The following is a 26682-nucleotide window of genomic DNA, read 5'->3' on the forward strand; positions in this document are numbered from 1 at the left end:
GCTCTCTGCAGAGCCTGCACGTGCTGAGCACTCACATTTTCGTCGTTGTTTCAGACCTGGAGAAGCGCAAGAATCCAGTGTGCCACTTTGTGACTCCGCTGGACGGCTCTGTTGATGTCGATGAACATCGTCGGCCAGAGGTATGTAAAACCTGAGGAACAGACTAATGAGCTCTAGAGTTTATAACAAGTTTTTCTAGTCCGCTAGATATGAAAGCAGCATAGCAATTCTTTGCTCTGTTGTCTTTATTTAGAAGGAACCATTAATATAAAGCAGACTGAACCCGTTTTTGTAAGTTCATCACACTGAGATGATCAAGGTGCAACCAGAAGGACATTTGTTATCTCTGTAACTTATGTCTGTGTTCTAGTTTAGTAAAACATAAGTCATAGAAGTGCAATTTGAACAGTTAAGATTTTGACAGCCACTGCTCTCTTCTGGCTAGAGATTGCGGAAGTCAGTGGGAAATCGGTGGGACAACTGTTTTCAGGACTGAATCTAAGTGACCCTGTGAGAGTTTTCTGTATTTTATTTAATTGATAAGGTGTGGTTTCAAGACAACAAGGAATTTCTTTTTCTCTGTCAAGGTAACTTCACAAAAAGAGTGAATATGAGTTTGTGTACTTCTGGTTTTGTGCTTTTATAAACATAAATGAAAACAAACGTCTGCTCTCTGGCTCCTTGCAGAAAACCAATGGGGCCCTTGATGTGGCAGTATGTGACTCTATACTGCATAACTCTAGAATAATTTATAGCTCGGAGTTCCAGATGACTTTGTGGAACTGTCTCAGGTTTTTGAAAGAACAGTGTTGATGTTTGTGTTGAAAGATGACCCTCAAACACAAGAAAGTTGTGTGAAGGCTCTTACTAGTCTGCTGTCCCCAACTTTAACGTCTCACAGAGAGCAGTGTTTAAGACCCACATTGTTCTGATCCTTTTTTTGCTATTTGTATGTGGCCTGCAAGGTCACACTTATCCCTGAGCTGGACATCAGATTTCTATTGCTTTGTCTCATTCTTAACAGCGTCTGTGTATGTGTGTGCATGTTCATGTAACCTTGTGAAATTCTCTTTGCCTGTTTTCTGCAGAACAGGATATTGTACGCTTTATACATTATGTTTTAGTAAACTCATTTTAAAGGGGTTTTTTGCTGTTTCCTAGCTGTTAGTTATGGTTGAGCTCATATGGGAGATGCTGACAGTGCAGTCAGACATCATCTCTTGTTTGTTTATTGTGGGAAAGATGAAGTTAGTACTGTCAGATTTGCTCTGTGATAGCTGAACTCTGGGACACTGTGGGCTGCTGATACATGAGCTCAAACAGAATTAGCATGCTTTCTTTTGCATTTTTTCTGCCTGAATATTTGCTTGGGAATTTATTGAACATTCAGCCATTACGTGATTCCGTGTAATTCATGGTATGTGTTTGTGTTCTCAGGCCATTGCAACAGAAGGGAAATACTGGAAACGAAGAATTGAAATAGTCATCAGGGAATACCACAAGTGGAGAACATACTTCAAGAAAAGGGTCTGTTGGTTTACACAGTGAAAGTAGCTTACTTGAACTTGATCAGCGTGTTGTTGCTTTTTGAGTTTTGATGTCACTTTTGCTAGCATGCAAGAATACTTAAAACAGATGATAAACTAATACAGGCATACTTATCTGATTAGTCCCACATAACTAAAAATTACTGCACAGGGACTAATTGTGCATGATTGGGTCTTAAAAGTTTTGCAAAATCAGGTCTTCTACTGACATATACAGGACCCATTCTGACTTTAACGTCTGTTTTGTTCTCCTTTTGCAGCTACAGAAACATAAAGATGAAGATCTTTCAAGTTTGGTCAGGGTAGGTAATACCGCTGATAAGTAGCAGCATTTATGCTTGTAGGAGCTGCAATAAGGAACAAAGCTGTAACATGCAGTAGCTTGCACTGATTGAAATATAAAGACAAGCATCTTGCTTAAGCCTTAATTAAGGTTAGACACCTTAATGTTTCTGCACCTTAGAGAGCAATGTAAGACTTGTAGCTTAAATTGGATGGAGGAAAGGTTGAATGTAAAGTGCTGTGACAGAAGAAATGAGAATTAGCATTGGGTGCCCAGAAATATCAGTCTCTTTGAGGGCTGGTACATTGTTTCCTCTTGTTACTGCATTGTAGCTGGCGCTACTGCCTTGCTTGTCTAACTGGGTCTGTGAAGATGTGTGTGCTACATATTGCAGATCTTCCTGCTGCCCACAACATGGACAAATAATGTGCCAGGATCCTAAAAAAGACAAAATGTTTGAAGGAACAATGGTATGACTATTTACTATGCCCCCTAAAGCCATCAAACCTACTTTGGGCATATAAACTGATGATCAGAAGCGCTGCTCTGATTTTGTTTTGTTTTTGTTTTGTTGTTGTTCTTTTTGGAGCTAAGCATGAGTCTGGATCTGTTCCAGTTTCACAAAACTCTTAGCTGTTTTGGCCATGAGCTCCAATGCCCCATCATGGTATGTTGGTGTAGTTACAGCTGCATGTTGGCTCAGCCACAAGAAGCTGACTATGTGTGCTTTTAGTCTGCAGCAAATGCAAGGCAATGCAATTTAGCTTGCCTGTAGTAAAGGACGGGTACACCAATTCACATTATATTGTATTTTTCATGGATTGAAGGTGCCCACAAGAATATCGGCATACCTTGTGCAAAGTCAGATTGCAGATACACTTAACTACATTTCAGAGATTGAGGTACACTTCAGGATAGGAGTGCTTTGAGTTTTTGCTGTGCATGTTAATTTTAAATCTTTATTCAGACCAAGGGATCGTTAAACTGTAGGTGCAAAAATATACATAAAATCAGTGAAACTAGAAAGTGTTGATGAAGTTATTTTGTCTTTTGTTCTTCTAGTCAACATCTGGTTTTTGGGCAAAAACCTTTCCCAGAGTGTCATGGTATTCTACTGAAGTTTTCTGTTGTTGCTCAAATCAGTGAGCTGAAGTTGTTGGTGTATTAGAAGTACCACTGATTTGTTTCAGTCCATTTGCATGGCTCATAAAGGAGAATTTCTTTCTCTAAAAGTGTGAAAAAGGAAGACTTTTTATATATCTGCATCTGACTGTTTTAGCATTGTCTAGGCAGCCTGACTTTTCTTCCTTTCCTTTGCAGGATGATGACGTGGTTCTCTGGCAAAAAAGAAGGTATGGCAGAGAAACCCCTGTCCCTATGGAGGAAGGCAGCCTCTTGGATGCAGATATGCTTATGTCCGAGTTCACCGACACGCTGTTCTCCACACTGTCTTCACATCAGCTGGTTTCCTGGCCAAATTCCAGGGACATAGGTATTTGTTGACTGTTAGCTATGTTGCAGTGGGAACCTCTAGGAGAAGTCTGGTTTGTTGCTTTGCTGCTCTTCTAGTCTTGCCTAAGAAATTTATCTTACTTTGCTGATACAGATAAAAATACGTCGGAGAATGTAGCTGTCTTATGCTTTATAGGTTATGGAATCCCAGTGATTCATCCAAATTTAATTTCTGTCTTAGCTTCTTACGTGCTGCTCCTAGCATTGTCCTCTAATGTTGCTCTGAATAAATCTGTAATGAGCAGTGTTTACCTTTATCAGTGGTGAAGGCATCATTATTTATCTCAAAGCATATATGTGTGTGTGTATTTTTAAGGGAATGCCTATGTATTTTTCTTTGGATATGTCCCTTAGAACAAGTGCAAGTCACATCTCCTGTAAAAACAATCCCAAGAGCTATACAGTTCTATTGAATGCTCTCTAACTGAAGGCTCTCACTCTCTAATGGGACAGCAGATGTCCACTATGCATCATCCTTGCTGCATGGATGTCTAAGCTGTCTGAGCAACTCCAGAGCAACTGTGGTTTACATGAAGCGTACTTGAGGCAAAAGGAAATAAATGGTGGTTTATTTCAAAATACTGTGCTATGAGCTGTGGTGGTTCAGGTTGTGCTTCCCAGCAAGTTTATGTATTGTGCAGCAGGGGCAGGACAGGAGGTTTGGGAGCAGGAGGAGGTGTCCAAGCTTGACAATCCCCAGTTGTTAGTTGGAGGCTTCAGGTTTCACCTCTTCCATTTCACTAGTTGAAAGTTTCATTGCCCAGTGGTTTTGATTTCAGAACTGTGCTGTAGTTCTGAAGAAAAGCAGATGCTTAGTTCATTTCAGCAGCAGCAGTTTTTCTGTAAACACCCTGGCCAAGCCTGGCTGTGGAGTGCGTGTTGGTGTCCTAGCCAAATGCTATATTCCTACTGCTGTTACTGTGCGAGTGATGTGAAGCTAATCTAATTTGTCTCTTGAATTTTCCAGCACACTTAGGAAATGCTGATATGATTCAACCAGGGCTTATTCCTCTCCAGCCAAATTTTGATTTTATGGATACTTTTGAGCCTTTTCAGGGTAAGAATCACATATATAGTCAATTAATTTCTTTAAAATTGCAGTGATTTATGAACTAGTTTTTAACAGAAGATTAGACGTTGCAGATATCTACTTTCTTTAGAAGGCAAGAGATTTGAGTGAAAGGTGAAGAACACTTAATACATGTTTTCATTGTTCGTTATTTCAAGCAGATGCATATGTGGGTAGACTCCCTTGTTACTGTGACCCCAGTCCTTTACTTACCTGGGTTTGAGAGTCACTTTAGGATTGTTTATTCCAAGGTTTGAACCTGGTTGTTAATTTGCCTTTCAAAAGAATAGCATTTAGACCTTAAGTCATTGAGTAATTAAAGATAGAACATCAGATGTGGACAGGAGAACTCACAGAATCACTAAGGTTTTCCCATTTAACGCTTCTTAGTGATGAAGTGATTTAACACTTTGTTTGCCTTGGAACATTTTCTGGTACTCTCAAGAATTACATATGACATTAAACTACTACTGACAACTTTGGTTATGGATCTTCACGGAAGTCAAAAGTCACATCTCTTTGCTGGGCCTGCATGCAGTCTGCATCAGATAACTGAATTTTCTGGGACTGCATTGAGAATCAGCCCTTGGCTATCTGTGTGTAGGTGAACCTTAAACAGCGGACTGATTTTTGTATTGTTCTCAGCTTTCACGAAAGTTGAAGAAGACTGCCCTGAAGAGATCAGTTCCCCTGGAAGACAACAATTCATTGCTCAGTCAGCAGCAGTTGTATGAAGCAAAAATCTCGTGGTTTCATTATTTGCTAAAAAGTATTTGTATTCCTTTGAATTTTAGTATCTAGAAATGCTGTACCTTGAGTATGAAAAGTAGAAAATTAATAGGTGACTTTTCATATTTCAGATTTATTCACAACCAGTCGTTCCAGTAATTATTTCCCTTCTGTGTCTGCTGTCAGCTCAGCTACAACAGACAGCAGCAGCCATTCTTCCCAGGTAAGAGAGGTTCTCAGTGTTTAAAACAGCCTCATCTCAGACACATATGTGCTAGAAGACTCTCAGATATGAGCCATGTCCTTCGCAGAAGGAGTTTAGACAAGAGTTTCAGGGGTCATGTCTGAATCGGTAATATTTTTTTTTTTTCTGTCAGTCTCCTGTCCCGCCGTCAGGTTCATTGCCCAACACACTTCCAGCAGGAAACATCAGTGATGGACTGATTGCTTCCTCAGTACCTGCTCCTGTCATTCCTGATGTTGGCACTGACCAGTGTTCCAGCATTAGAAGCGGGGGATCTTTCATCCAGCCAGCGGACTTCACTCCTGACTCGTCTCTCAGCGGGCCACAAACTTTTATGCCAGTGTTTCAGACACCCTTGCCACTGCTTCAACCTGCGACACAACAGCACCAGTCCCCGTTGCCTGCAGTGCCTCTGAATTCTAGCTTAAGCTCTCCACCAGCTGCATTTGCTGCACCAGAAACCCAGAAGTTTGGCCTCTGTGAATCTACAGTTATCACACACACAGCTTCCGCTACGTTGACCCACAATGCCCCTGCCACCACCTTCAGCCAGAGCCAGAACCTTGTCCTGGCAACGCAGCAGCCGGGTGCAGGAGTGCCTTGTAACCTGGCTTTCCAGACTACTGTCCTGCAGGGACAGCCCCGTCCCCAGCTGCAGTCCCAACTGACATTTGCACTCCCCAAAGCTGTTCCTCTGGCCAGTGCTGGGACAAGGCCCAAACAGTCACAGAAAATAGTGCCTGCTCCGAAGCCTGAAACAGTGCCCTTATTGTTAAAGAATGCCTTCATCACCCCAGGTGAGAAGCACTGATGGGGTGATGTTTTTCTTTGAGTGGGACTAACAGGAGGGGGAGACCTTCTTGCTTTTCTTGCTTTATGTAATAAGTAAAAATACAGCTTCCTGAGCCTGTCCAAGGGACCCCTGAATCCACTGGTGTGTGGCTACACTGTTCAATGGGATGCTCTGGACTGCTGCAAGGATTGGAAGCAGTTTGGTTGTGAGTGTGAAAAGCCAACCTGCCAAAGGGGGTACCTCCTCGTCAAATTTGTGCTGGGCTGTATAGTTGCATCAGCACGTGGCATGACTAGAGCTCTGTGCTCCTACCCCACAGAAACCTTGGTTTTGATGTTTAATGCTGTTCTGATTAACTCTGCCCCTCAGAGCATTCAACCACAGTAGACTAGGAAATGGTAGGGAGATAGTGTGGGATGGAGAATGGCAGATCTGTCCCTGTCATTGACTCCTCTGGTTACCCTGGACAAGTCACTACGCCTACCTGTGCATCACCGCACTCTGTAGTACCAGGGTACTGACATACATCCTTTGGTAATACTTTGGGTGTATTCTGAGGTTTGTCTTAATGTGCCTGAAAGTCTTTCTTTGAGACCGAGTACAGTGTTGACTAGGGAGCAGCTGTTGAAGTGGACCATGGCATTGGTCCAGCTGGAAGCATGGCAATGTGGCTCTCATCCGCCATCAGTGCTCCCTAGATGGACCAGGGTGATGAGAATCAGTCGTTCCAGTGAGGGAAGGACTAAGAACAGGCAGGGGGAGCTGGAGATCTTTGTCTCAAGCGATCTACAGACTCTTGAGATGTTGTCAGGAGCACGTGGTTTTCAGCTCGAGTATGAAAGCCTAACCGATATGCTGGGACCTCCACGTTGGGTATGATTTGGAGCCATTGGCACTGCATAAGGCTAAGAATAGCAAGTGTGAGCAGAGAGTATTTTGCTTGTGGTGGTTCTTGTGGGAAAGCTCAAGACTAGAGCAGGACAGGCAGTATACTTTTTCTTGGGATTATTGCACACTGATTTTAGACTTGTGCTGGCTGGGGGCCAGGTGACTTCAGCCACCTGAAATGTGCAACAATAATCCAAGAAAAACCCTGCCTGGAGGAGTATTGTTACACAGGCTTTACTAAGGAGTAGGTGTGTCTGCCAGGGCCTGGCATTGTGGTTACCCACCAGAAAAAAAAAAAAAAAAACTAAAAAAAAATCACTGTTCAGGAGTAGAACAGACCCAAGGATCTAATTCTAGTGTGTCACTGGGAGCAAGTTGGCCCATGATTAATAGCACTAGGGTGTTAATGGCAGTGTTTCTGTCTATAGTATGTTATAAAGCAAGAGTCCATGTACCTTCAGCAGTCGAGACATGCATTTCTCACCTAGGAAAGCATTGTAGGCAACTCTCATTTTCAGAAAGCCTTTGCTCCTAGCTTTCCTAGTGCTTCTTGGGTTGTTCCTCACCCCATATATCACTTTCCCAATACTTTATCAGCTACTTCTGGACCATCACAACAAATGGTTTTGCTTCTCATCTAGATTTAAAGTTATTGCTGTTTTTCATTCCTGGCAGTGGCATGTGTTCAGGGATCACAGTGCTTCTGAACTCTACTGGGACACCGAGCTCAGAAGTCAAATCCAAGACTTTACATAAAGACTGGAGCTTTTATTTTTGGCAATAGACTAAACGTCAGTACTTGTAACTAAGGCATTTATGCCTGTCATTTGTGTTCAGGACAAACAAATCATCTCATGACTATAAAACAAATTGCGTTATAACCTGTGTTAGAAAGGGATGTGTAACATTTACTGCCCTGTGACATAAGGACTCAAAAATCTGCACAGATTGTCTCATCGTGTGCAAGACTTCACATGGGAGAGAACTCTGCTATTACCACTTCAGGATAAATGTTCCGATTTTGACAGGAAAGTCTGCAAAAGGTGCACATGTAGGATAGAAACGTGAAAAACCTAAAGGCGCACCTAAATATGTGCTGATTGTTATAGTTACCAAAATGTGGAAGTCAGAAATACCAAGTTTGTGCAGCAGCATTAATGTACTGGTAAGAGTAGGCTCTTTAGCTCAATAGAGATGTCATAAATCCAACTGAACATCAGTGAACAGTGGAAGGGTTGTGATTCCAGCTTTATATGTGGGAACGCTCAGGCAAAGAATGAACTCCCTGTATCAGAGTGACAGTGTTCTCTGCCAGATATACCCATGCAAGGGCTGACACAAGGTTTGTGCAATCCACAGGCCTTTCTAATAAGGCTATACAGAAACTTCAGTTGATTCAAAACACAGCTGTTGTTAGTCACAGATGACAGAGTAGGAGAGAGGACATTAGATAGATACCCTGCACTGTCTCCGTGTTCTGCTGTGTGTGTCCTTTAATATCCTGATGCTAAACTGCAGAGGGTTAGGTTGGCAGTGGCTGAGCTACTCTATGACACTTTTCGCACGTCATGACTTATTAGTACAAAGGAGAGCTGAAGTCAATAAAGGCTAGAATGAAACTGAGTGAATTTGGTTTAGTGTTCTCAAAAAGCATACAGAAGCTGTGTCTTTGCATGATTCTTCCCTTAGTAACAATATAGGATGGTTAGTCATGTTCTCTCTAAAGTCTGGGCCAGAACAATGTCAGCATTAATGCCATGTCAATAACTGTGCATCTGCATTGGTTAAGTTGAGATCTTAAGAGATTTATGTTAGACTAGAATACTGTAGTGGTGAAAAAAACTTTAGAGCAAGGATCCTGATTCCTGTCATGGGGGCAAACCTCCTGTACAGACTTTTTTTGAGAATTTTTTGTAACTTTCTGTGTGGAGACAATTGCTGCTATTCACAGTTGTCTCTAGCTGTCTTAACGCTGCACAACTCCTGGTTCTTTAGCCTAATTTCTGGAATTTTGGTGCTGAGTCCCAATGACATTTGGTTGTCTTGTGCTTGTGTGTCATGTAAAGCAGCTGTAAAACCAGATAGTGAAAGAAGCTAGTAGAGTGAAGTGGTGAGGAAGAGAATTTGATATATATACAAGGAAGCATGAAGTATTGAACGTGCATCCTTCAGCTGGTTTTGTCATTGACCCTTTCTGGGTCAGCGGAGCAAGCCTGAGATCCAAAAGGTGATGTGAGAGGAGAGGTGAAGATGATCTTCCTTCTGTGAAACCCAGCTCTGATAGAATGAAGACACTTTGCACCTCCCTGGTTTACTAGGTCCCCCTGTAAAATCGCCTTGAAACAGTGACAGTGATGCTAGAAGTCTCAGTAATAACTGGTATGTTAGAGTCCTTTGTACTGGATTCATGGGTTTGAGATTATCAGAAAACTGGTGGCACTTTGTGTTGCAATGTAATAGTACCAAATAGGTGCCCATTAATCCATTCCCCTGTTCAATGAAAAGTTATTTCATACAAAATAATCTCCAGCTTTTTTTTTTTGTCTCATTAACTATTCTAACTTGTGTTCTTCAGCTGCCTTTCAGGGACAGTCCAGAGCTGTGATTGTAACTCCAGCACCTTTAAAAAGAGAGGGGATTTTGACGCCAGCCACGTCTCAGTCTAATGTTGCAATTGCACCAGCTGGAATTGTCAGAGTAAGGAGAAGAAAAAAAAATATTTGTTTTTTAGGCCTGTTATTTGCAAGTAGTTAGAGCCGTAATGTGCTCTGGAGGGTAACTAGTCCACTAAATCTCACCTGTTACACAGCATATGCATTTGAGCACTCAGCATTATGTTTGCTTTTTTTTAATTTAGCTACTTTGTGGGCCTGGAAGCACTATCTAGTCTTCACAGACTCTGTGTCACACAACAGTAAGATTACAAAGAGACATGTATACACAGTACTATGAATGGGGATGGTTTGTGCTTTTTATTAATTGTGCAGAAGCTAGAAGGAACCCAGGATGCTCGCCTTTCCATTTACGTATTGGAAAGCATGCCTTGAGTATATGAGTGGGTTTCCCAATATGTTGTATGCAGGAATATGGAAATAGCTTTTAGTATATTATGCTGTTGATGTGTTGTAATACTGCTTTAAATTATGAAAGGCTACTGGTCTCCTGGCAGAAGTGTGACTTCAGTGCCTGCCAAGTCCTTATATATTAGCCCTTGTTTCATGTATTAATCATGTATTAATTTGCTACTTTTAGTGAAAGGCAAGGTAACAAATATCTCTCTCTCTCTTTCTTTGTCTCTCTCTCTCTCCCCCCTTTATTCTTTCTCTCCTCCCTTCTTTCCCTCTGCCCCCATCCCCCCCTTGCTGCTCTCTTTTTCTTTCTCTCTGTTTTTCTCTGTGCTGTTTCTATGCTGTTCCCAGGCTCCCGGGGTGACGGAGTTCCGTAGTAACATTCTGGTTGGTCCAGCACAGCGAGCACCAAGTAGTCAACAAACCCAGTCCACAGTCTCACATCTCTTCTCTCCTAGTGTAGTCCAGGATGTGTTGGTGAAAGGAGAGCAAATCCCTTCCCACAGTAGCAGTTCACAAGTTCCCTCACCTACACCTAGTAAGTTAGAAAGCTGTAAGCATTGTCTCTCCCCTACACATGTAAGTGTGTTTCCATGGGTTAGGCAGGGTGTAAATGGGCCTTGAGGATCCCTGGATAATTTTTGAAGGAAAAGCTTTTTAGGCCCTTCTACCCTGCAGCTTTCGTTGCATCCAGTCATTTGCGATTTTTGTCTTAAACTACTGTGCAGCGTTCCCACAAACTGCAATTTTGTGCTTCCTGTAAGCGGCTCCTTTCTAAAAGGATGTACTGTCATAGTTACCAAGAATTTAAACTCGTTTGAAAGGCATCTGTGTGAAAAGTGCTGAATAGGTTTGTTGTTCAGTATCATAACTATAATTTTGATTGGAGGATCTCAGACACAATCCTTGTTAACAGTAGGTAAGTGCAAAGACTCCTTTTGCATGCGTGTTGATAGAGCGGTATCTGGGCTGGTTTTAGAGACATATTCTGGTTTTGCTGGTAAATGCCTTTTAAGCATTACCATCATAGAATCATAGAATCGTTTAGGTCGGAAAAGACCTTTTAGATCATCAAGTCCAACCATTAACCTAACCCTGCCAAGTCCACCACCAAACCATATCCCTAAGCACCTCATCCACATGTCTTTTAAATACCTCCAGGGATGGTGACCCCACCACCTCCCTGGGCAGCCTCTTCCAATGTCTGACAACCCTTTCAGTGAAGAAGTTTTTCCTAATATCCAATCTAAACCTCCCCTGGCGCAACTTGAGGCCATTTCCTCTTGTCCTATCACTTGTCACCTGGGAGAAGAGGCCAACACCCACCTCTCTGCAACCTCCTTTCAGGTAGTTGTAGAGAGCGATAAGGTCTCCCCTGAGCTTCCTCTTCTCCAGGCTGAACAATGCCAGTTCCCTCAGCCGCTCCTCATCAGACTTGTGCTCCAGACCCCTCACCAGCTTCGTCACCCTTCTCTGGACACACTCCAGCACCTCAATGTCTTTCTTGTAGTGAGGGGCCCAAAACTGAACACAGGATTTGAGGTGCAGTCTCACCAATGCCGAGTACAGGGGGACAATCACTTCCCTAGTGCTGATGCCACACTGTTTCTGATAAAAGCCAAGATGCCTTCTTGGCCACCTGGGCACACTGCTGGCTCATATTCAGCTGGCTGTCAGTCAACACCCCCAGGTCCTTTTCTGCCTGGCAGCTTTCCAGCCGCTCGTCCCCAAGCCTGCAGCGTTGCATGGGGTTGTTGTGACCCAAGTGTAGGACAAGGTCATGTCCCAGGCCATTAGACACTCAAATGGGGGAGTCTAGCAGGATGATGGAATTGCAGCCTATATGTTCAACATGGCTTTGCTGAAATGTGTGTGTGTGTGTGAAAGGAGTATTACATATTGCTATTCGGGATGTATTAGCCTTGTGCCATGAAATACTAAGCTTCCCCAGCAATCTTGACATTTTCTAGCATGTGGTTGCTGCATCAATGAGCATAATTTGGTTGCTGACTGCATTTCAGCTAAATTCTGAATAGAAACTTCTCAGCAGTTACGTTTGCTACAGAAAGTTGTTTGTTAATGTGACTTGTCTTTCTTCCTTTATGAAGGCCGAGACTGTCAGAATTCAGGCCAAGCTTCCCCCTGCACCTCTGAGCAGAGCCCCAGTCCACAGTCTCCCCAGAACAGCTGCTCAGGAAAACCTGCCACTGACCCTAATATGGCTGCATTTAAGGTGTGTGTCCTTTCCTTTTAGGTCCTTTTCTTCTTTGCCTTTGTAGCTACTTTTCTGCTCTGATGTCTGAGCATGGACTAGAGAGTAAGTTGCGCTTCAGAAACGGTGGAGTATTTGTGCCTTAGGCCTAGCTTGCACTGCATCTGTGCTGCTCTGTTCAATTTAAAATGTCAGACTTTAATAATCTACTCTGTTCCTCAGAGATGTGTCCCCAGAGGGGCCAGGCTTAACTGTACCTCTGCAGGTCCTTTACGGTCATGACAGCAGTTCCTGCTGTGGCTCACAGGAGTGTAACGACAGGTCTCAGTTTACTTGGTCAAAGGTTTCAGGCTTAGTTTTCTAAACCATGGCCTTTTGCCATTGTTCTGTTGGGGCTCTTCAGTCTGCAGGGCTCTGGCCATCGCTGGAGGGGGAGTTCTTGACCTGCTGAGTTACTTACATGTCTCCAGTGATGCTATGCTGCTCCACAGAGAAGCAGCTCCACAGACTCTACAAGTTACAGCTGTAAAACACTTCAAGAATTATTGGGGTAAGAACTCGGCGGTCTAGAGATAGCATCTGAAAGCTGGCTGTACCTCATACACAAGCTGACCTTGTCAGAACACTTTCTGTGATGGTATGAGAAACTTACCTGCAAAAAACAACCAATGCAGGACAATCAGCTGTAACCCTCTCACTCATTCTGTTGTGAAAGGGAGTGTTACTTAATCATTTTGCAAGTGCCACCCCCTTTTTGGCTTCTCTGTCTTTTGTATACCCTATGGGTTGATGTCAGCTTGATTACTCCCAGGGCAGAAAGGTGAGTTTAAACACTTGCAGCCTGTGATTGCACTCAATTCTAGTTCTGTTGCAGAGGAGAATCAGAACTGCCCCTTACTGAGCATGCTGCAAGTTACTCATAAAAGTTTGCCGTTATTTGCTTGGCATAAATGCTCACAATCAGTAGTTGCAGCCTATTCTTGCTGCTAGAGAGCAAGTTAACAAAGGAACAAATTATTAGGACTGTCCGATGGTGGGAAAGTGGCCACTAGATGGAGGAGTGTTCTTAAAAGTGAGGAAACTGCAATGAGATGCGCTTTATGGCCATTTAACCTCACCTGCTTTGAAAGGAATTGCTTTGGATGTGTACTGTTAGTAACTCTTTTGTAAGACAAGAGAGAAACAGTGATGTTTTCCAGTCTCTAGATGTATGTTCTTTTGCTCCTCTGCATTGTTACTTAGACTAAACAGTTCTGTATTGCTGGGTAATATTGTTTTTTCAGTTTGGCAAAGCATAGAGGGCACTGGAAATCTCAGTTCTGCTCTTGAACCTGCATTTTCTGTGGTTTTGAGCAACCACTCCACAGCTTTCTTACATTGTTTTCCTCCATTATAAAATGGGTTGATGGTGAGCTACTGCTGGAAAGCCTAGTTCTGCCGAGAATGCATTCTCAAAGTGCAAATTCTTTATTTTCTTCCAAGAATTCTGGTGGAAACAACTTCTGAGTTTTAGTGCTACAAATGAGAAAACGCTAATTCCTGACAACGCTTTTATCCTCAGGGTGGGCCAGAGTTGTGGATTCTTTTTTCTTTTTGTTTTTTATTTTTTGTCAGACTGCCTATTACATCAGTAAACATTATATATGTATTAGCAATAAACGATATGAACTGTTTTAAACTTAAAGGCTTCAGCAAGATCCTAACTAATGACATGCCTTAAAAATTGGAATTTGACTTCAGAAAAGGAAATTGTGTAACAGTCTTAAATAGGAATTTTTACTTTAGGAAGAAAACCTACAAGGTTTGGAATTGAATTTAATACACTGGACTCTTCTTTGTAATAATTTAAATCATTGTTTGCAAGTTTGTAGTCAGGTGGCTTTGACTGGGAAGACTATGAATGCCACAATTCAACAAAAATGACGCTGTGAATTTGAATAGCTGAAATAGTCATAGCAGTAGAACGGTAAAGGAGAACAGCATAGACTGAGCTAATTTTATTTATGCAGAATCGAAGAATGAAGCATATTTCTGAACAAAAACGAAGGTTTAATATCAAGATTGGTTTCAGTACTCTGAACAGCTTGGTTTCAGCCAACTCCAAGTCGGTAAGTAACTTGGCAGCACTAACAGTTTAATATAGAATCTAAGAAAGAGCCATTCTAAAAAGACTTGTTAATAAATTTAATCTCTTTGCTGTTGACTGAGAATGCCAGTCAGTCAGTGAAGGTACTTGAACTGAGGGACTTGGTAAGGGAAGGGTGATAAATCCATGGCTTACAGTCAAAAGAGTGTGTGAAAGTGCTTCATCTTTTAGACATTGTTCTTCTGATGCAGCTTCAAACATTGAACAAGTCTTGTCTGATGAGATGCTGCAGCTTTAGAGCCAACAGGGAAAGAAGAAAAACTGATCTTGGCAATCCTCGCTCTTGGGACCCCAGTAATGAAGATTTTTTGTCATGTTTGCAGCATAAGATGACTTTGCATTTACTGTTATGTCACCTTTCTTCTGACATACTGGCTTTTTATGCCCATTCTGGGTGGGTACTGGTCCCCATAGCTGGACTTGAAAAAGCTATGGTCCAGCCAATATTGTAAGCTTACTCTGCCTGAACCGTGAGCCAGCCAGAAGCCAGGTAGATGGTGTTGGTACAATGCTGGGCCTGGCTTAATTTACCTTGACATTTGGCCTGAGCTAATATACCCACCTATGAGCATAACTTGTTAGCTTAGGCTTCATGCCATGCTAACCAGCTGTGCTGCATTTGGTCAGCTGAGAGCATGGCAGAGCAACATAGCGCACCTGCAAATACTGTTGAAACTGTCAGTGAGCCAAAGGAAGAACCAAAACATCCAGTGAAATTTCTAAAACTTCCTACATCGATGAGATCTCTACCTCCCAGGAGGAGTCAGGAGCCTGGCCAGTTCAGATGATTTTGAAAATCCATCTAGGACTCTTTACATCTAGTATCACCCAGCTGCCTTTAAGAATTTGGCCCTGTGCCCACAGCCTTGCCAATATTCTTGGGGCTGTTTTTTTCCCCGTCACCTGTCTTTTGTGCATAGATTTACAGAGAAAAAAATTCCCAAATGACTTCTCATTGTCAAATGGCTGTGTCCAAATTAAGAACTTATTCTGGCTACATTAACTAACTTAGTTCACTAAACTGAAATCAGAATAATGGAAACACAGACTTGTCTGCACAACAAAATTCTAAATGTCCTTTAAATACCAGTACCTTTTGAAACATGGAAAATATGAAAGCTTATTGTGCAGCATGTTGTTTACACAATTTTTATAGTTTCATACATTCAGGCCATAAGTTGTCAGAATTTCGCTTCCTGATTTGAATAGCCTATTTGAAAGGTAATCAGTTTTGAAAACTCAGCTTTAGTAAAATGTCTGATTATTTTATTTCTCAAGTACAGATTTTTAATTTGTTCCTCAAAACTGAAGAGTATTTTAAAAAAGATCTGGGACGTTGTTTCTGTGTCCTTTGGTGATAGCTAGACTGTGCTACCTTCTGTTTAATAACTTCAGGATTCCCAAACTAAATAATCTATATTGTCAACTTCAAACAATGCTTCTAACAGCACTATAAATCTATCAGCAGATGTAGCACATCCTTCAGTACTTAAGTAAGAACTGTAAGTATTTTTAACAGGATAGGTAATGAAAGAAACCATTATAAATTATTAAAATACTTCTCTCAGCAAAGTAGCAAAAATGTAATTTGTGGAAGAAAACAACCACTGCAGCCACATTTCTCTGTACTAGTGTGCAAATGGGAGTCAGAGAAATGAGGAGTTTAGTATTATCTTAAGTGTTTCGCTCTGCCTATCTGTGTGCTTTTGCACACAGTGAAGGAAACTTAAGAAAAGGTGCTGAAGTGCTTTTCTGGGTGTTACAGCAGGTTAGGGGCAAACTCTTCATCTGTCTAGCTTTGTTCCAGAAAGTGAGCTCTATGTTTGTGTTTGGTCTAGATCAGCCATGCAATCACGCTCCAGAAAACAGTAGAATATATCGCTAAACTACAGCAGGAAAGAACACAGATGCAAGAGGAAACCAGGCGCCTTCGGGAAGAAATCGAGGAGCTAAACGCTACCATCATGTGAGATTTGGGGAGCTTTCTGTAATGAAGCAGAGCAGCTTGAATGTTGCTTTGGCTAACAACAGGGAATGTTTGCCTCAGATGTCACACCAAACAACAGATGGGTATTGAAGAGAAGTAGAGTTGCTACCAACTTCCAAACAAAAAGCATAGTTGCTGTGGGATGGGCATTGGTAGCAAACCGTGTGGATTTGCTCAGCAAGCTCTGAGCATGAATGCACAGCAGTGGCAGCATCAGAAAAGGTGCATCAGGTCAGAATAATTCTGAGAAGAAGCCAGTGACGATGTTTTTTTTAAAGCTATGCTCACTGGGTCATCAAACACTCTTCATCATGGCTTTGCTGTGGTTTTCATTCCAAATGCAGTCAATTTTTATAGGAAAATATAGTTGAGTACATGAGACACAGGACTTGGGAATCAAGGACATGCCACTGACTGAACATAACTCTGATAAGTCACTTCACCTTCCTGGTGCCTCAGTTTCCTCTGTGGGTTTACGATAGTTATGTACTATTGCAAAGCATGTTGACAACCCCAGTGGTTTTTCTTCCAGCTACAGAAGTGTTAGGCTTAGGCATTGTTAGACTTATCAGCAAATCAAAATATTTTTATTTTTCTTTAAAAGTATGATGATGTCTGTTTGGTTTTATTTTAAACTGATCTGTTTCTTAAGAATCTCTGTAACATTTTCTTCTGTAACATTGCTCAGGAGTAACTCTGTAAATTTTTCCTTGACTCCTAATGTGCCTCTTTCTAATTGGATGCCAAAACCTGCTTTGTTCTGTGTTATACTTTGTTTCCAGTTTTGTTGCTTGTAATAAGAAGTGTGTAGCAGCTTGAGAAATGACTGCTGCGTGAATATAGACAAAATTGGTGGGAAAACAGTATGTATTCCTGGCAATAACAACTACATTCGGGGGGGGGGGGGGGGGTCATGCACTGGGAAGCCACCTCAGTCAGGGATACTGGGGATACATACTTTTCTCTTGCTATAATTTAGTCGGAAGAGAAGCCTGTCCTTTCTGGTGGCGATTCTGACCTCAGAACATCTTCTTTTCAGTTCTTGTCAACAGCAGCTCCCTGCTACCGGGGTTCCCATAACACGGCAAAGATTTAACCACATGAGGAGGATGTTTGATGAGTATGTGAGAAGCAGGACCCTGCAGAACTGGAAGTTTTGGATTGTATCCTTTCATATTAACCTGCTGAACTTGAGGTTTGGTACTAATATATTTAGAGTCGAGAACTCTGGATTCTGACGCTGTGACTTTAAGCCAAGTTATTTAAATAACGTATGTCCTCAGTTTTCATTCACATCCGTATGTGGATATGAATCCTTGCCTTATGGGCTGTCGTGTGGCAGAACTGGTTCACCTTAAAGTATGGGAGGTAACTTGAAAGTAAAATGCAATACAAAGGCAAGGTTTTCTTGGTGGGTATTATACTTCAAGAAGTGTTTAGTGGACTGCTTCTGTAACTGTAGCTCTTGTAGTCTTTTGGAAAAACTGAACAGAGAATAACAAAGATTTCAGGGAAAAAAATTATTACTGAAGTACTTAGTTTCTCTTTGCTTCTCCAGTGCTAGCAGCTGTGTTTGTAAACAAATGGTAATGCAGGAGGTAGAAAGACAAACTCAGTGAAACCAAGTTAGCTGCATTTGTGCTGTGCTGTATAGACTTAACTAGTTTGGATCAAACATTATTAGCTTGAATCAGTTCAGGGATATTACTAATTAGCAATGAGCAGCAGTGTTAACCTTCCCTTTTCCCATTAAACTTCATATGTTCATATAGCTATTTATTTGCACTTAATATTTTGTATGTCTGTGTTCTGTGCTGTTTATTGCCCTCTAACTACCTGGATAATATGAGTATGTATGTGCATGCTTGTGCATGCATGAAGTACAGCACTTTTAATACTTTGATATGTGAAAATTTCTTCTTTGGTGTTTCCTGGTTTATGTTGGCCCTAGAAAGACAATCTTCCTTTTAGCATCCTTTTAGGAAACAATTCTTAGCAAGATCTCACACAGTGTCTGATAACTTAGAGCTGGTGCTACAGTGGAATCTCTGGATTCTACAATGCTATTAACTCTGGAACAATTTCAAGTGAATTATGAAAATAAAGGTCTTTAATAATTAAAATGGTTATTTAAAGACAATCCTGCACATGTTTGCTGGTTGGATAGTGTGTTTATTTTATGCTGCTCCAAGATGTTAAACAGCTCCAGAATTTGGAAGTGAGACACTCCTAGAAAGTGGCAGAGATCATCAGGGATGAAGATGCAATTTTGGGTAGCTGGGTTTTGTAGTATTTGGGGAAAGACAAAGGCTTTTGTAGTTGGTAAAAGAGAAGGTTGATAGGCAAAGTAATGTTCCCAAACTTCCCTTTGCAAGTCAGGATGTAACTGTGATGGAACAGTTGTTCTAACAGCTGGATTGAACCCTTAGTGCGTGCTGGCATATTTCAGAATGTCTTGCAGTAAAAGCTGACAAGGGCCAGGGGTGAGTTCTAATAATAATAATAAAAAATCTCCTCATGAAATGACTGTGAGAGAGAGAAGGGCAGTTTCATTACAAGTATGAAAATACCATAGTTTCTGTTGCATATAGAAGGGAAATAAGTAATCTAGTCTTGGGCTACTAGAGATAACCCAAGAATAGAATACTCTTGAATGTTAGAGTATCAATAGAATAATACCCACGTTGTTCTTCCAGTCACTCTGTAAAAGTCTATATGGGCATGCAAATCCCCTCAAGTATTCCAGGCAATTGTTAGATCTGTCTTGATTGTCAGCCACAGTGAGAAAGGTGGGGGTGCATGACAATGCTGAGATTGGTTTGGGCCACATTCTCACATGCTGCTGACTGTAGTCAGAAAATCTCATCTGGAGTAACATGGTAAAACCACAGATTCTGAGCCTTCAGGTGAGTTTTATCATCTAACCAGCTTCTGAAATAAATGTACCTGTAAGCTGGAATCTACTTGGTGAATTATTGTGGCGATAACAAACTATTTAGAGTTCAAATATGGTGACCGTTCCAGGAAAGCTCATCTGAAAGCCTGGGAGTTGGGGCCAACTGAAGCTTGTGGTGGTGTCCTGTGCGTTTTAATACACTACAGGCTAAGAATTCTTTCTGCTTCTTTTCTGCCAGGCAGGTTATTGCCAACTCCAGGCCCATCGTTCCAAGCTGTGGTGATGGAGAGCCAAAAGAAAAGCCTGACAGTCCTCAGCTTGCTACTGTTCTGGTCCACATAGATGCAGATTAGCAAGTCTGGTCCTTGGTGTGGGAATCCGTGCCCCACCATTGATAATCTCTGAGAATATGCTTTGAGATCTTTGTTTAACTGCAGTAGCAGAGAACTTGAGTGTTTGCTGAAAAATCTGAGAAATTGGCTGAATACTTGTACTGTTGGCCTGTGCTGGACTCACTATTGCCAGGCAAGACTCATCCAAGTACCCCACCTTGGATGCATGTGTGGTGTGCTATGGTAAGCGGCGTGGTTACACTAAAGCTTCTATATCCTTTTGCTAGGAAAGCATCAGTGTTATATGAAAAAGCTGGCAACGAAGAAATTGAGTGATTTACATGTATGTAGAAGTTTCAGATACTCATGCGCTTGCAACAGTGCCACAGCATGCAGTTGGTTTGTAGGAGATCAGGTGAGTTGTACAGGAATTTTGCAAAAAATAATGAGCATCACTAGGAACAGAGGTTCAATTTTTTCCTTTGTCTTAGTGTTACAGATTTAAAAAAAATATTTTTTGAAGTGTTGCAATCCCTCTAGTAGTTGAAGTCCGTTTAGAAGTCTGTTGTTTCCTTTGCAGACTAAGCTGTAGTAGCCTTTCCCATAGAATGTTTTGAACTCCTCCTTTGTTGTCTCCCTTAACATCTGATGATTTGCAGTTCAGCATTATTATTAAGCCATTGTTCGAGTCCTTCAATGGGATGGTTTCCACAACAAGCTTTAAGGATCTGAATCAAACTGCAATGGCCTGGTTGGATCAGCACTGTTCTCTTCCTGTTCTGAGGCCAAGTAAGTGAAGTTCTATCCAGCAGTTATTCCGGCTCATAGGAAACGAGGCCATATATAGTACCATTTCTTGAAAGTTAGAGAACGACAAAGAAAGCACACGATGCTGAATATGACTTCCAGTTCCTTTTTATTATCTCAGTGGAAAAATAAGAACCTCTTTTGACTGTGAAGACACTTGGTTGCACACTTATCACTGAAAAGAACAAAAACCCAAATTGCTGAATATAGATACCAGAATTTAAACAGTCTCAAGCTGCATTTAAATTTCAAATAGTCCGCTCTAGCTGGAGTAAGTTTGGCAGTGTGATTTATGTCATTATGAAGGAAGGCTTCTGAGATTTGTATTCAGCTTTGGAATGACTTTCTGTTTGGGCATGATTGCTTGATCCTTTCCCCCTTGCAATTTAGCAAGCGTTTACATTTACAGTTATAATTGCCAAGTGTCACTCTGTTTTGTAGAAGAAATAGGTGGTATTTTTAAAAGTCCTAGATCTCCATTCCTTGCTCCCTGGGCAGAGTTCTTGCATGTCCCTGTTTTATTGCTGTTGCTGTGTGTGGAGGTTTGCATGTTTTGCAGAAGTATTTCCATAATTTTGTCATGTGTGACAGCCGTCCAGTACCTACATACTATCCTGCATGGATCTGTTTGCACTCAGACTAATGGCTTCTCTTGATACTTTTCTGACTTTTTTTTATAGTGGTGCTGAACACCCTCCGGCATCTAAGTACAACCACCTCAATTCTGTCAGATCCATCATGCCTGCCAGAGCAAGCCGCTGAGGCAGTTAACAAGATGAACAAAACAGCTGGCGAAACCTAACAACCAAAGACAATGAGTTGCTTACACAAGGGGTGGAGAACCTGCCAGTCTAGCAGCTTGGCGAGTCTCCTTTCAGTTGGTGCACTTTAGAAAGAATTCTCTCCATCACCCGAGACGTTGTTCAGGGCATCTGGCTCTGCTTTCAGAATATGTGGAAGTATGATGCAACGTTGTCATAATGTTTTGATTCCTCTTAAGTGCTGTGCTGTACTCCGTTAAGTGAGAAAACACCAAGCTCAGGTAAATGTAGCAGGTGTGAGTCCTGCAGGCAGCAATATCTCTCCATCAATGCAGCATGCATCTATATGCAACAAACATATTTCTATGAAACAGCTTCAAGTACTAAGTTCTCTGAAGTGTAAATCTTGTACACCAAGGAATGTTCTCTTAAAGGGGAAATATACTTTCGATTTCATGAAACAAAATGTGCTTTTTATTTTGTTTTCTGGTATTCAGTTCCATTTGTTTTACTTGAATAGTGAAAATTGTTAAACAGGATCATATTACAAACCAAAGGAGAAGAAAAATACGTCAATGATGTCAACTCATGGCAAAAATACTAGAATTAAAATCTCAGGCTATGTTTTGTGTATTTTTATTTTAATGAGTGTATCATTGCGTATGATCAGTTTCAAGACATGCTTTATTTTCTAGCAAATAAAGTAGCTGTTTTTTATTATTTTTCCTCATATAGCCATTGCAAGTGAGTAGCAGGCTGTGCAGTAAGTGCAAGAAAGCAGTTTTAGATTGCATAGAGATTCTGCAATTAGGATAGATACATGAATTTCATACCCATTTAATCTATGAACTGTTTTCTTGCGCTCTGCAGAGTTTAGCTGCCTTCCTCATAAAATGTGCGCATATAAAACACATCCGTAGATAAATGTAGTCGCGCTTCAGAGACAAGAATTGAGTTTGTAATGTTAAGAAATTGGCTTTTTTGTTATCTCAGAAACTATATCAAACCACATGGTCCTGTAGTCAGTTCTTTGCTTCTTTGTCTTTTTTGCTTGTTCTTTTTGCTTTCTGTCTGAAAAACCTGAAGGATTTATCTAAATTTGGTTTGTGTGGGAAGGTTATGTTCAACATGAATTATAAAACATATAAAAATATGTTTAAAACCCAGAATACTGCATAACATTTTTCTGTGACAGTCTCAGCAAGTACTGTGCTCTGCTGCAGATAAACTTAGTCTCGTTACAGCAGTGCTAGTCTGTCCATCCTGAGACAGCACTGGGATATTCATTCCGGCTGATTGTTCGTAGTCTGGAATGATCCTATGACCCTTGTATTTCCACTTGTTACTTGATTCTGATTCTTAAGAGCTATGCAAACTGTGGGTAACGTTTCCGTTGTATCTCCTCTGAGTAGTTTTCTTCCAGTTTCAAAAGCAGGCTGCCTGGATGTGATTAGCAGGCTATCACAGTGCTAAAATGAGGAGCAGCTTAAACATTTGGGCATTGCACATGCTGAAATGGGGTCAGTAGGTTCTCCTTCAGGGGATGTAGTTTTTCTCAGCATTGTCTCCCATCTTCTCCATTTGGTGGGCCAAAGTTTAAAAAGAGACAGTAGGCCTGGGGAGTAAGACTAAGCACAGGGAGTATTTTTCTTTCTTCTGTGTCCTGAGATTTTGCAGCTAATGGCTTTCATTGTAGAGTTCACTTATGTGTGAGCAGGACTGTAGCAAGAAGAAAGCATGAAAGGTTAACCCTCGGGCCCTCTCCCTGAACAGAGGTACTGTGAGTTGAGGAATTGGGGGCTGGAGGGGACTGCTGGGGGGGAAAGGAGCCGAAGGGAAAGAAAATGGCATGATCTAAGTACCGACATGCCTTTCTGTAGCTGTGCAGACAAATCAGGAGATGCTCTATTTTTATTTTTTTTTAACAGTAGATCTGACATATCATTTGAAGTTTGTGGCACATGTGAAAACCTATGTCTCTGTGTCAGAACCAACAAAAATCCAGGCCTCAGCTAAGGAATGGTTTGTTGAAATAGTGTATAAAGGTTGTCATAGTAATTAAATAGCGAGTAGATTTTCTGGGGAGATCTGTATCTAGGCCTTTTGTACATAATGTTGTAATCAATTAAGCAATATTCTTTGGGATGCATCTGGATAAAAAGTGTTGAATAAGTGTAAATTCTTTTTTAAATCAGTGCTTTAAATCCTCCCATTTTTATCATTGATTGTGAACTCAATTCCAGTAAAGTCATTTAACACTGTGATTAGCTGGGGAGCATCCCTCAAGTTCTTTCTTTACTGGGCCTATCTCATTGAGATGCATAGATATCTACATGCGTATTTGCATGTTAAAAATATGTATCCGGTTTTCTAGAAAGAAATCAGTAGGCACATTGTCCAAGAACAGACCCACTTGTGGTTTTGCTGTACTTTTCAGCTGAACAGATTCTGTAATGCCTCCCCTGCAGTGTGGTCTCCTGCTTGTCAGGCAGTGATGGTGCTTGATTTTTACCATTACCGGTGTCAATGACATTAGAGTTTTGTCTCAACAAGCAAAGTGCAGTACAAGCACACTTCAAAGCCCAGGGAAGCCTGATGACTTCTAAGCTTAAATCCTAACATCTCAGATCTCCCTGACTGGCTTGGAAGCTGAAAGGGACCTTAAAGGAATAGGAAAGGATAGCGTGACTGAACTGCTAAAAATTTTGTCCATTAGCAGTTTTTATCTGGGTGTGGAGCTGGTTACGATTGGAGGGAAAGTGCTTATTTTAATAACCTGTGGTGGAGAAACAAGCTCATGGCACTATTAAAAGACTGCAGATCTTAACATAGTAAAGAGAAAAAAATTCAATCAAAGATTGCTTACTTAAGCAAGAGTGTAGGAGGGAGGGAAGGAAAAGTGAAAAGATACCTTCCAAGTAGTGCAATTACCAGAAATTATGTGGCTGCTCTTTGAAGCAGTGATTCAGTGTATTTTTGTCACCCTATTATTGCAAATCAAAATTCTTTTCTTTTATCAGTCAACCTTGTGAGGGGTGTGATTTCACTTCATTTGAAACACAGGAGGAAAAAGCTGTATTATGTCTCACATTTGCACAGTAGAAGTACTGAGGATTGGTATGAAAAGAGATTGACCACGTATGTATTAATTCCTGCGTAGTTTTCCACTTTGGTTTATGTTTGAACTACTTAGTCTGTCTTTCTTACCCATTGAGGAGTCTAAATACTATATTTCTTCAAAAAAAAAAAAAATTGATAACACTTTCTCCCCTAGTTTAAGTGGTCTAATTTCCTCAGTGTCACCAAAGTATACTTAAGCAAGCAAAACACACGGTGCCTATACTCTACACAGCATTACAGATGGTGTGCATCTGTCTTCAGTGAATTGGTGCTAAGCTTTTTAAAGAATCCTCATATAACTGAATACAAGTCATATTCAGTCAAATCCAACATATTTCACTCAATAAGGAAGTGGCTACATAAAATATTCATGGCCTGTGATATGCACAAAGTCAAGCTGAGATTGTCTAGCTCCTTCTGACCTTGAATTCTCTTAATCAGTATATTGTAGATGGCCCACACCCCACACACAAGTTCTGGAGAACTTGTGCATTATCTGATGTAGTTACTAGGCTTGTATGATGCTCCCTGTTAGCAGGAGGAATAAGTGGTTAAAGTCCGGGAGCAAACTAGAATTGAACGAATTAATGAGTCGTAGGAACAGAGACAAACGCATGCTTCATCTTGACACTCTGATCTCTGTACAAAACCAAAGGATTCTTCATTAATACCATTTGACCCGATTGGCATGTTCTTCCATGCTTTCCTAGATCCCTCGAGAAGCCTTCTTTGAAGGGAGACTTACTAGAATGTTTCCATCTGTGCCTTAGATCTTTGGTGTCCTGTATGCATTTGATTTATCTTAAGTCATACATTCTTCCCCCTAATACAGTGCTATGTGGAAAATTCAGCGAATTGACAAAGTGGGGCTTCCCTGGGTTTTAAGAGGATTGTATCTGTGTGACATTACCACGTCCCTTTGAAACTGAGGTGGTGAAAAATTGTGTGTATGTATGGAAAAAATTGCTTCTTTCCTGCTCACTTCACCATCCTCCTGTCCCATGTACATAGGCATATATGCACACACGTACATACTGTCATACCAGAAGTTTGACAGAAACCCTGTAAACATGCAGATATTTAAATCTCTAAATCTGGAATTGCTTGAAAAGACAAAGGGCTGACAAATTGCATTGGATTTTGTATCTTTACTTACTATCTTCAGGGGTTTTTTACATTCCCTTGGGAGTGTGTGTCTGTATGCATGTGTGGTAGAGGTAAGAGGGGCAGGTAAATTTTGTTTTGTTTGCTTTTAAAGCCCAGAACTCCTGAAGAGCAGTTTGAGAACAGGAGAGGGAAGCTCACTGCAGAAACATTCAGTAAGATAATGCTTTTGTAGTACAAATTATTTGAAAGCTCTTTTACTTTCTTTGTTTCTGGAGTGGATAATTCTTGCCTTGATGTTGCCAACAAGAAGATACTGCTGAAAATAGAAAGGGTTTTTAACTATTTTGACCTTCTTTCTTTTTTTCTTTCTTTCTTGGTTCCTTTCCACCTTTATTGCATGGAAAAACAACCAAAATCAAAAGGCTGATGATACCTGGTTTAGGTGCTTCAGGAATTCGGTCATACCGATCTCGGAGGACTATGGACAACTATTGATGAATTCTAGGAGATTTTTTTGATTAGGTGAGACAACAGGACTTTTCCTATTGCTCCTCCTCAATTTATACACTTGAGTTTCAGAGGAGATCATTTGTTTGGGGGGATTTTCTTTTATAGGGCCCCAGTATTGTTCCCATAACATCAGTTTAGGCCTCAAGTTTCCTTTTGTTTCATTCTTGGTTGGCTTTCATGCTCGTTTATTTACGTGTGTTAGAGCAGAAGTGGTAGTACCGAATTGTAGATTGATCCGTAAAACTTTATTCAGTTACAAAGAAACACATCTTAGGTGTATAATAGAATGACTTTCTAGCCATTGTCTGAACTGCTTTTATATCTGAACTTTTCCAACATGAATAAGGTTTTGAATCAAAAGATATCAATGTTAGGAGCAAGCCTTTTAGTTAACAATACAATGAATAAATTGCTCTTTTTCTTCTTCTCACCTTGTATTTAAATGTGTTTTAAGTGAATGGAGTTCATTCCTGTTAAAAAAAAAAGGTAAAAAAAAAAGCTTGGAGGTATGAGGACTTCAGGTTGTGCTCTTGCTTTGCCTAGGTTTCCTGTTCTGTTGCATGACACAACTTCAGTTGTGCTGTTGATATGTAGCACTTTTCAGTAGGTCTGTTAAATTGTGCAATGCATTTTTTATATTTACAACCAAAACAATAAAGGTTATTTTTTGG

At 41.0% G+C, this 26682-nt stretch overlaps 1 protein-coding gene across 1 annotated transcript in view; it reads left to right on the plus strand.

Annotated features, from left to right (window-relative positions):
* The window catches only part of MLXIP (MLX interacting protein), a 55580-nt gene extending 28898 nt beyond the window's left edge, over positions 1–26682 (plus strand). The window contains exons 3-17 of the mRNA XM_059827603.1: positions 55–140; positions 1438–1527; positions 1808–1849; positions 3151–3322; positions 4310–4399; positions 5272–5363; positions 5518–6181; positions 9641–9762; positions 10485–10671; positions 12242–12366; positions 14355–14453; positions 16330–16457; positions 17518–17641; positions 20366–20495; positions 21194–26682. Coding sequence (XP_059683586.1) covers positions 55–140; positions 1438–1527; positions 1808–1849; positions 3151–3322; positions 4310–4399; positions 5272–5363; positions 5518–6181; positions 9641–9762; positions 10485–10671; positions 12242–12366; positions 14355–14453; positions 16330–16457; positions 17518–17641; positions 20366–20495; positions 21194–21315 — 2273 coding nt within the window. The 3' untranslated portion in view covers positions 21316–26682. The remainder of the gene's footprint in view (positions 1–54; positions 141–1437; positions 1528–1807; positions 1850–3150; positions 3323–4309; positions 4400–5271; positions 5364–5517; positions 6182–9640; positions 9763–10484; positions 10672–12241; positions 12367–14354; positions 14454–16329; positions 16458–17517; positions 17642–20365; positions 20496–21193) is intronic.

The sequence above is a fragment of the Gavia stellata genome, chromosome 21 (genome assembly GCF_030936135.1).
Source record: "Gavia stellata isolate bGavSte3 chromosome 21, bGavSte3.hap2, whole genome shotgun sequence".
In the NCBI taxonomy this organism is placed as follows: domain Eukaryota; kingdom Metazoa; phylum Chordata; class Aves; order Gaviiformes; family Gaviidae; genus Gavia; species Gavia stellata.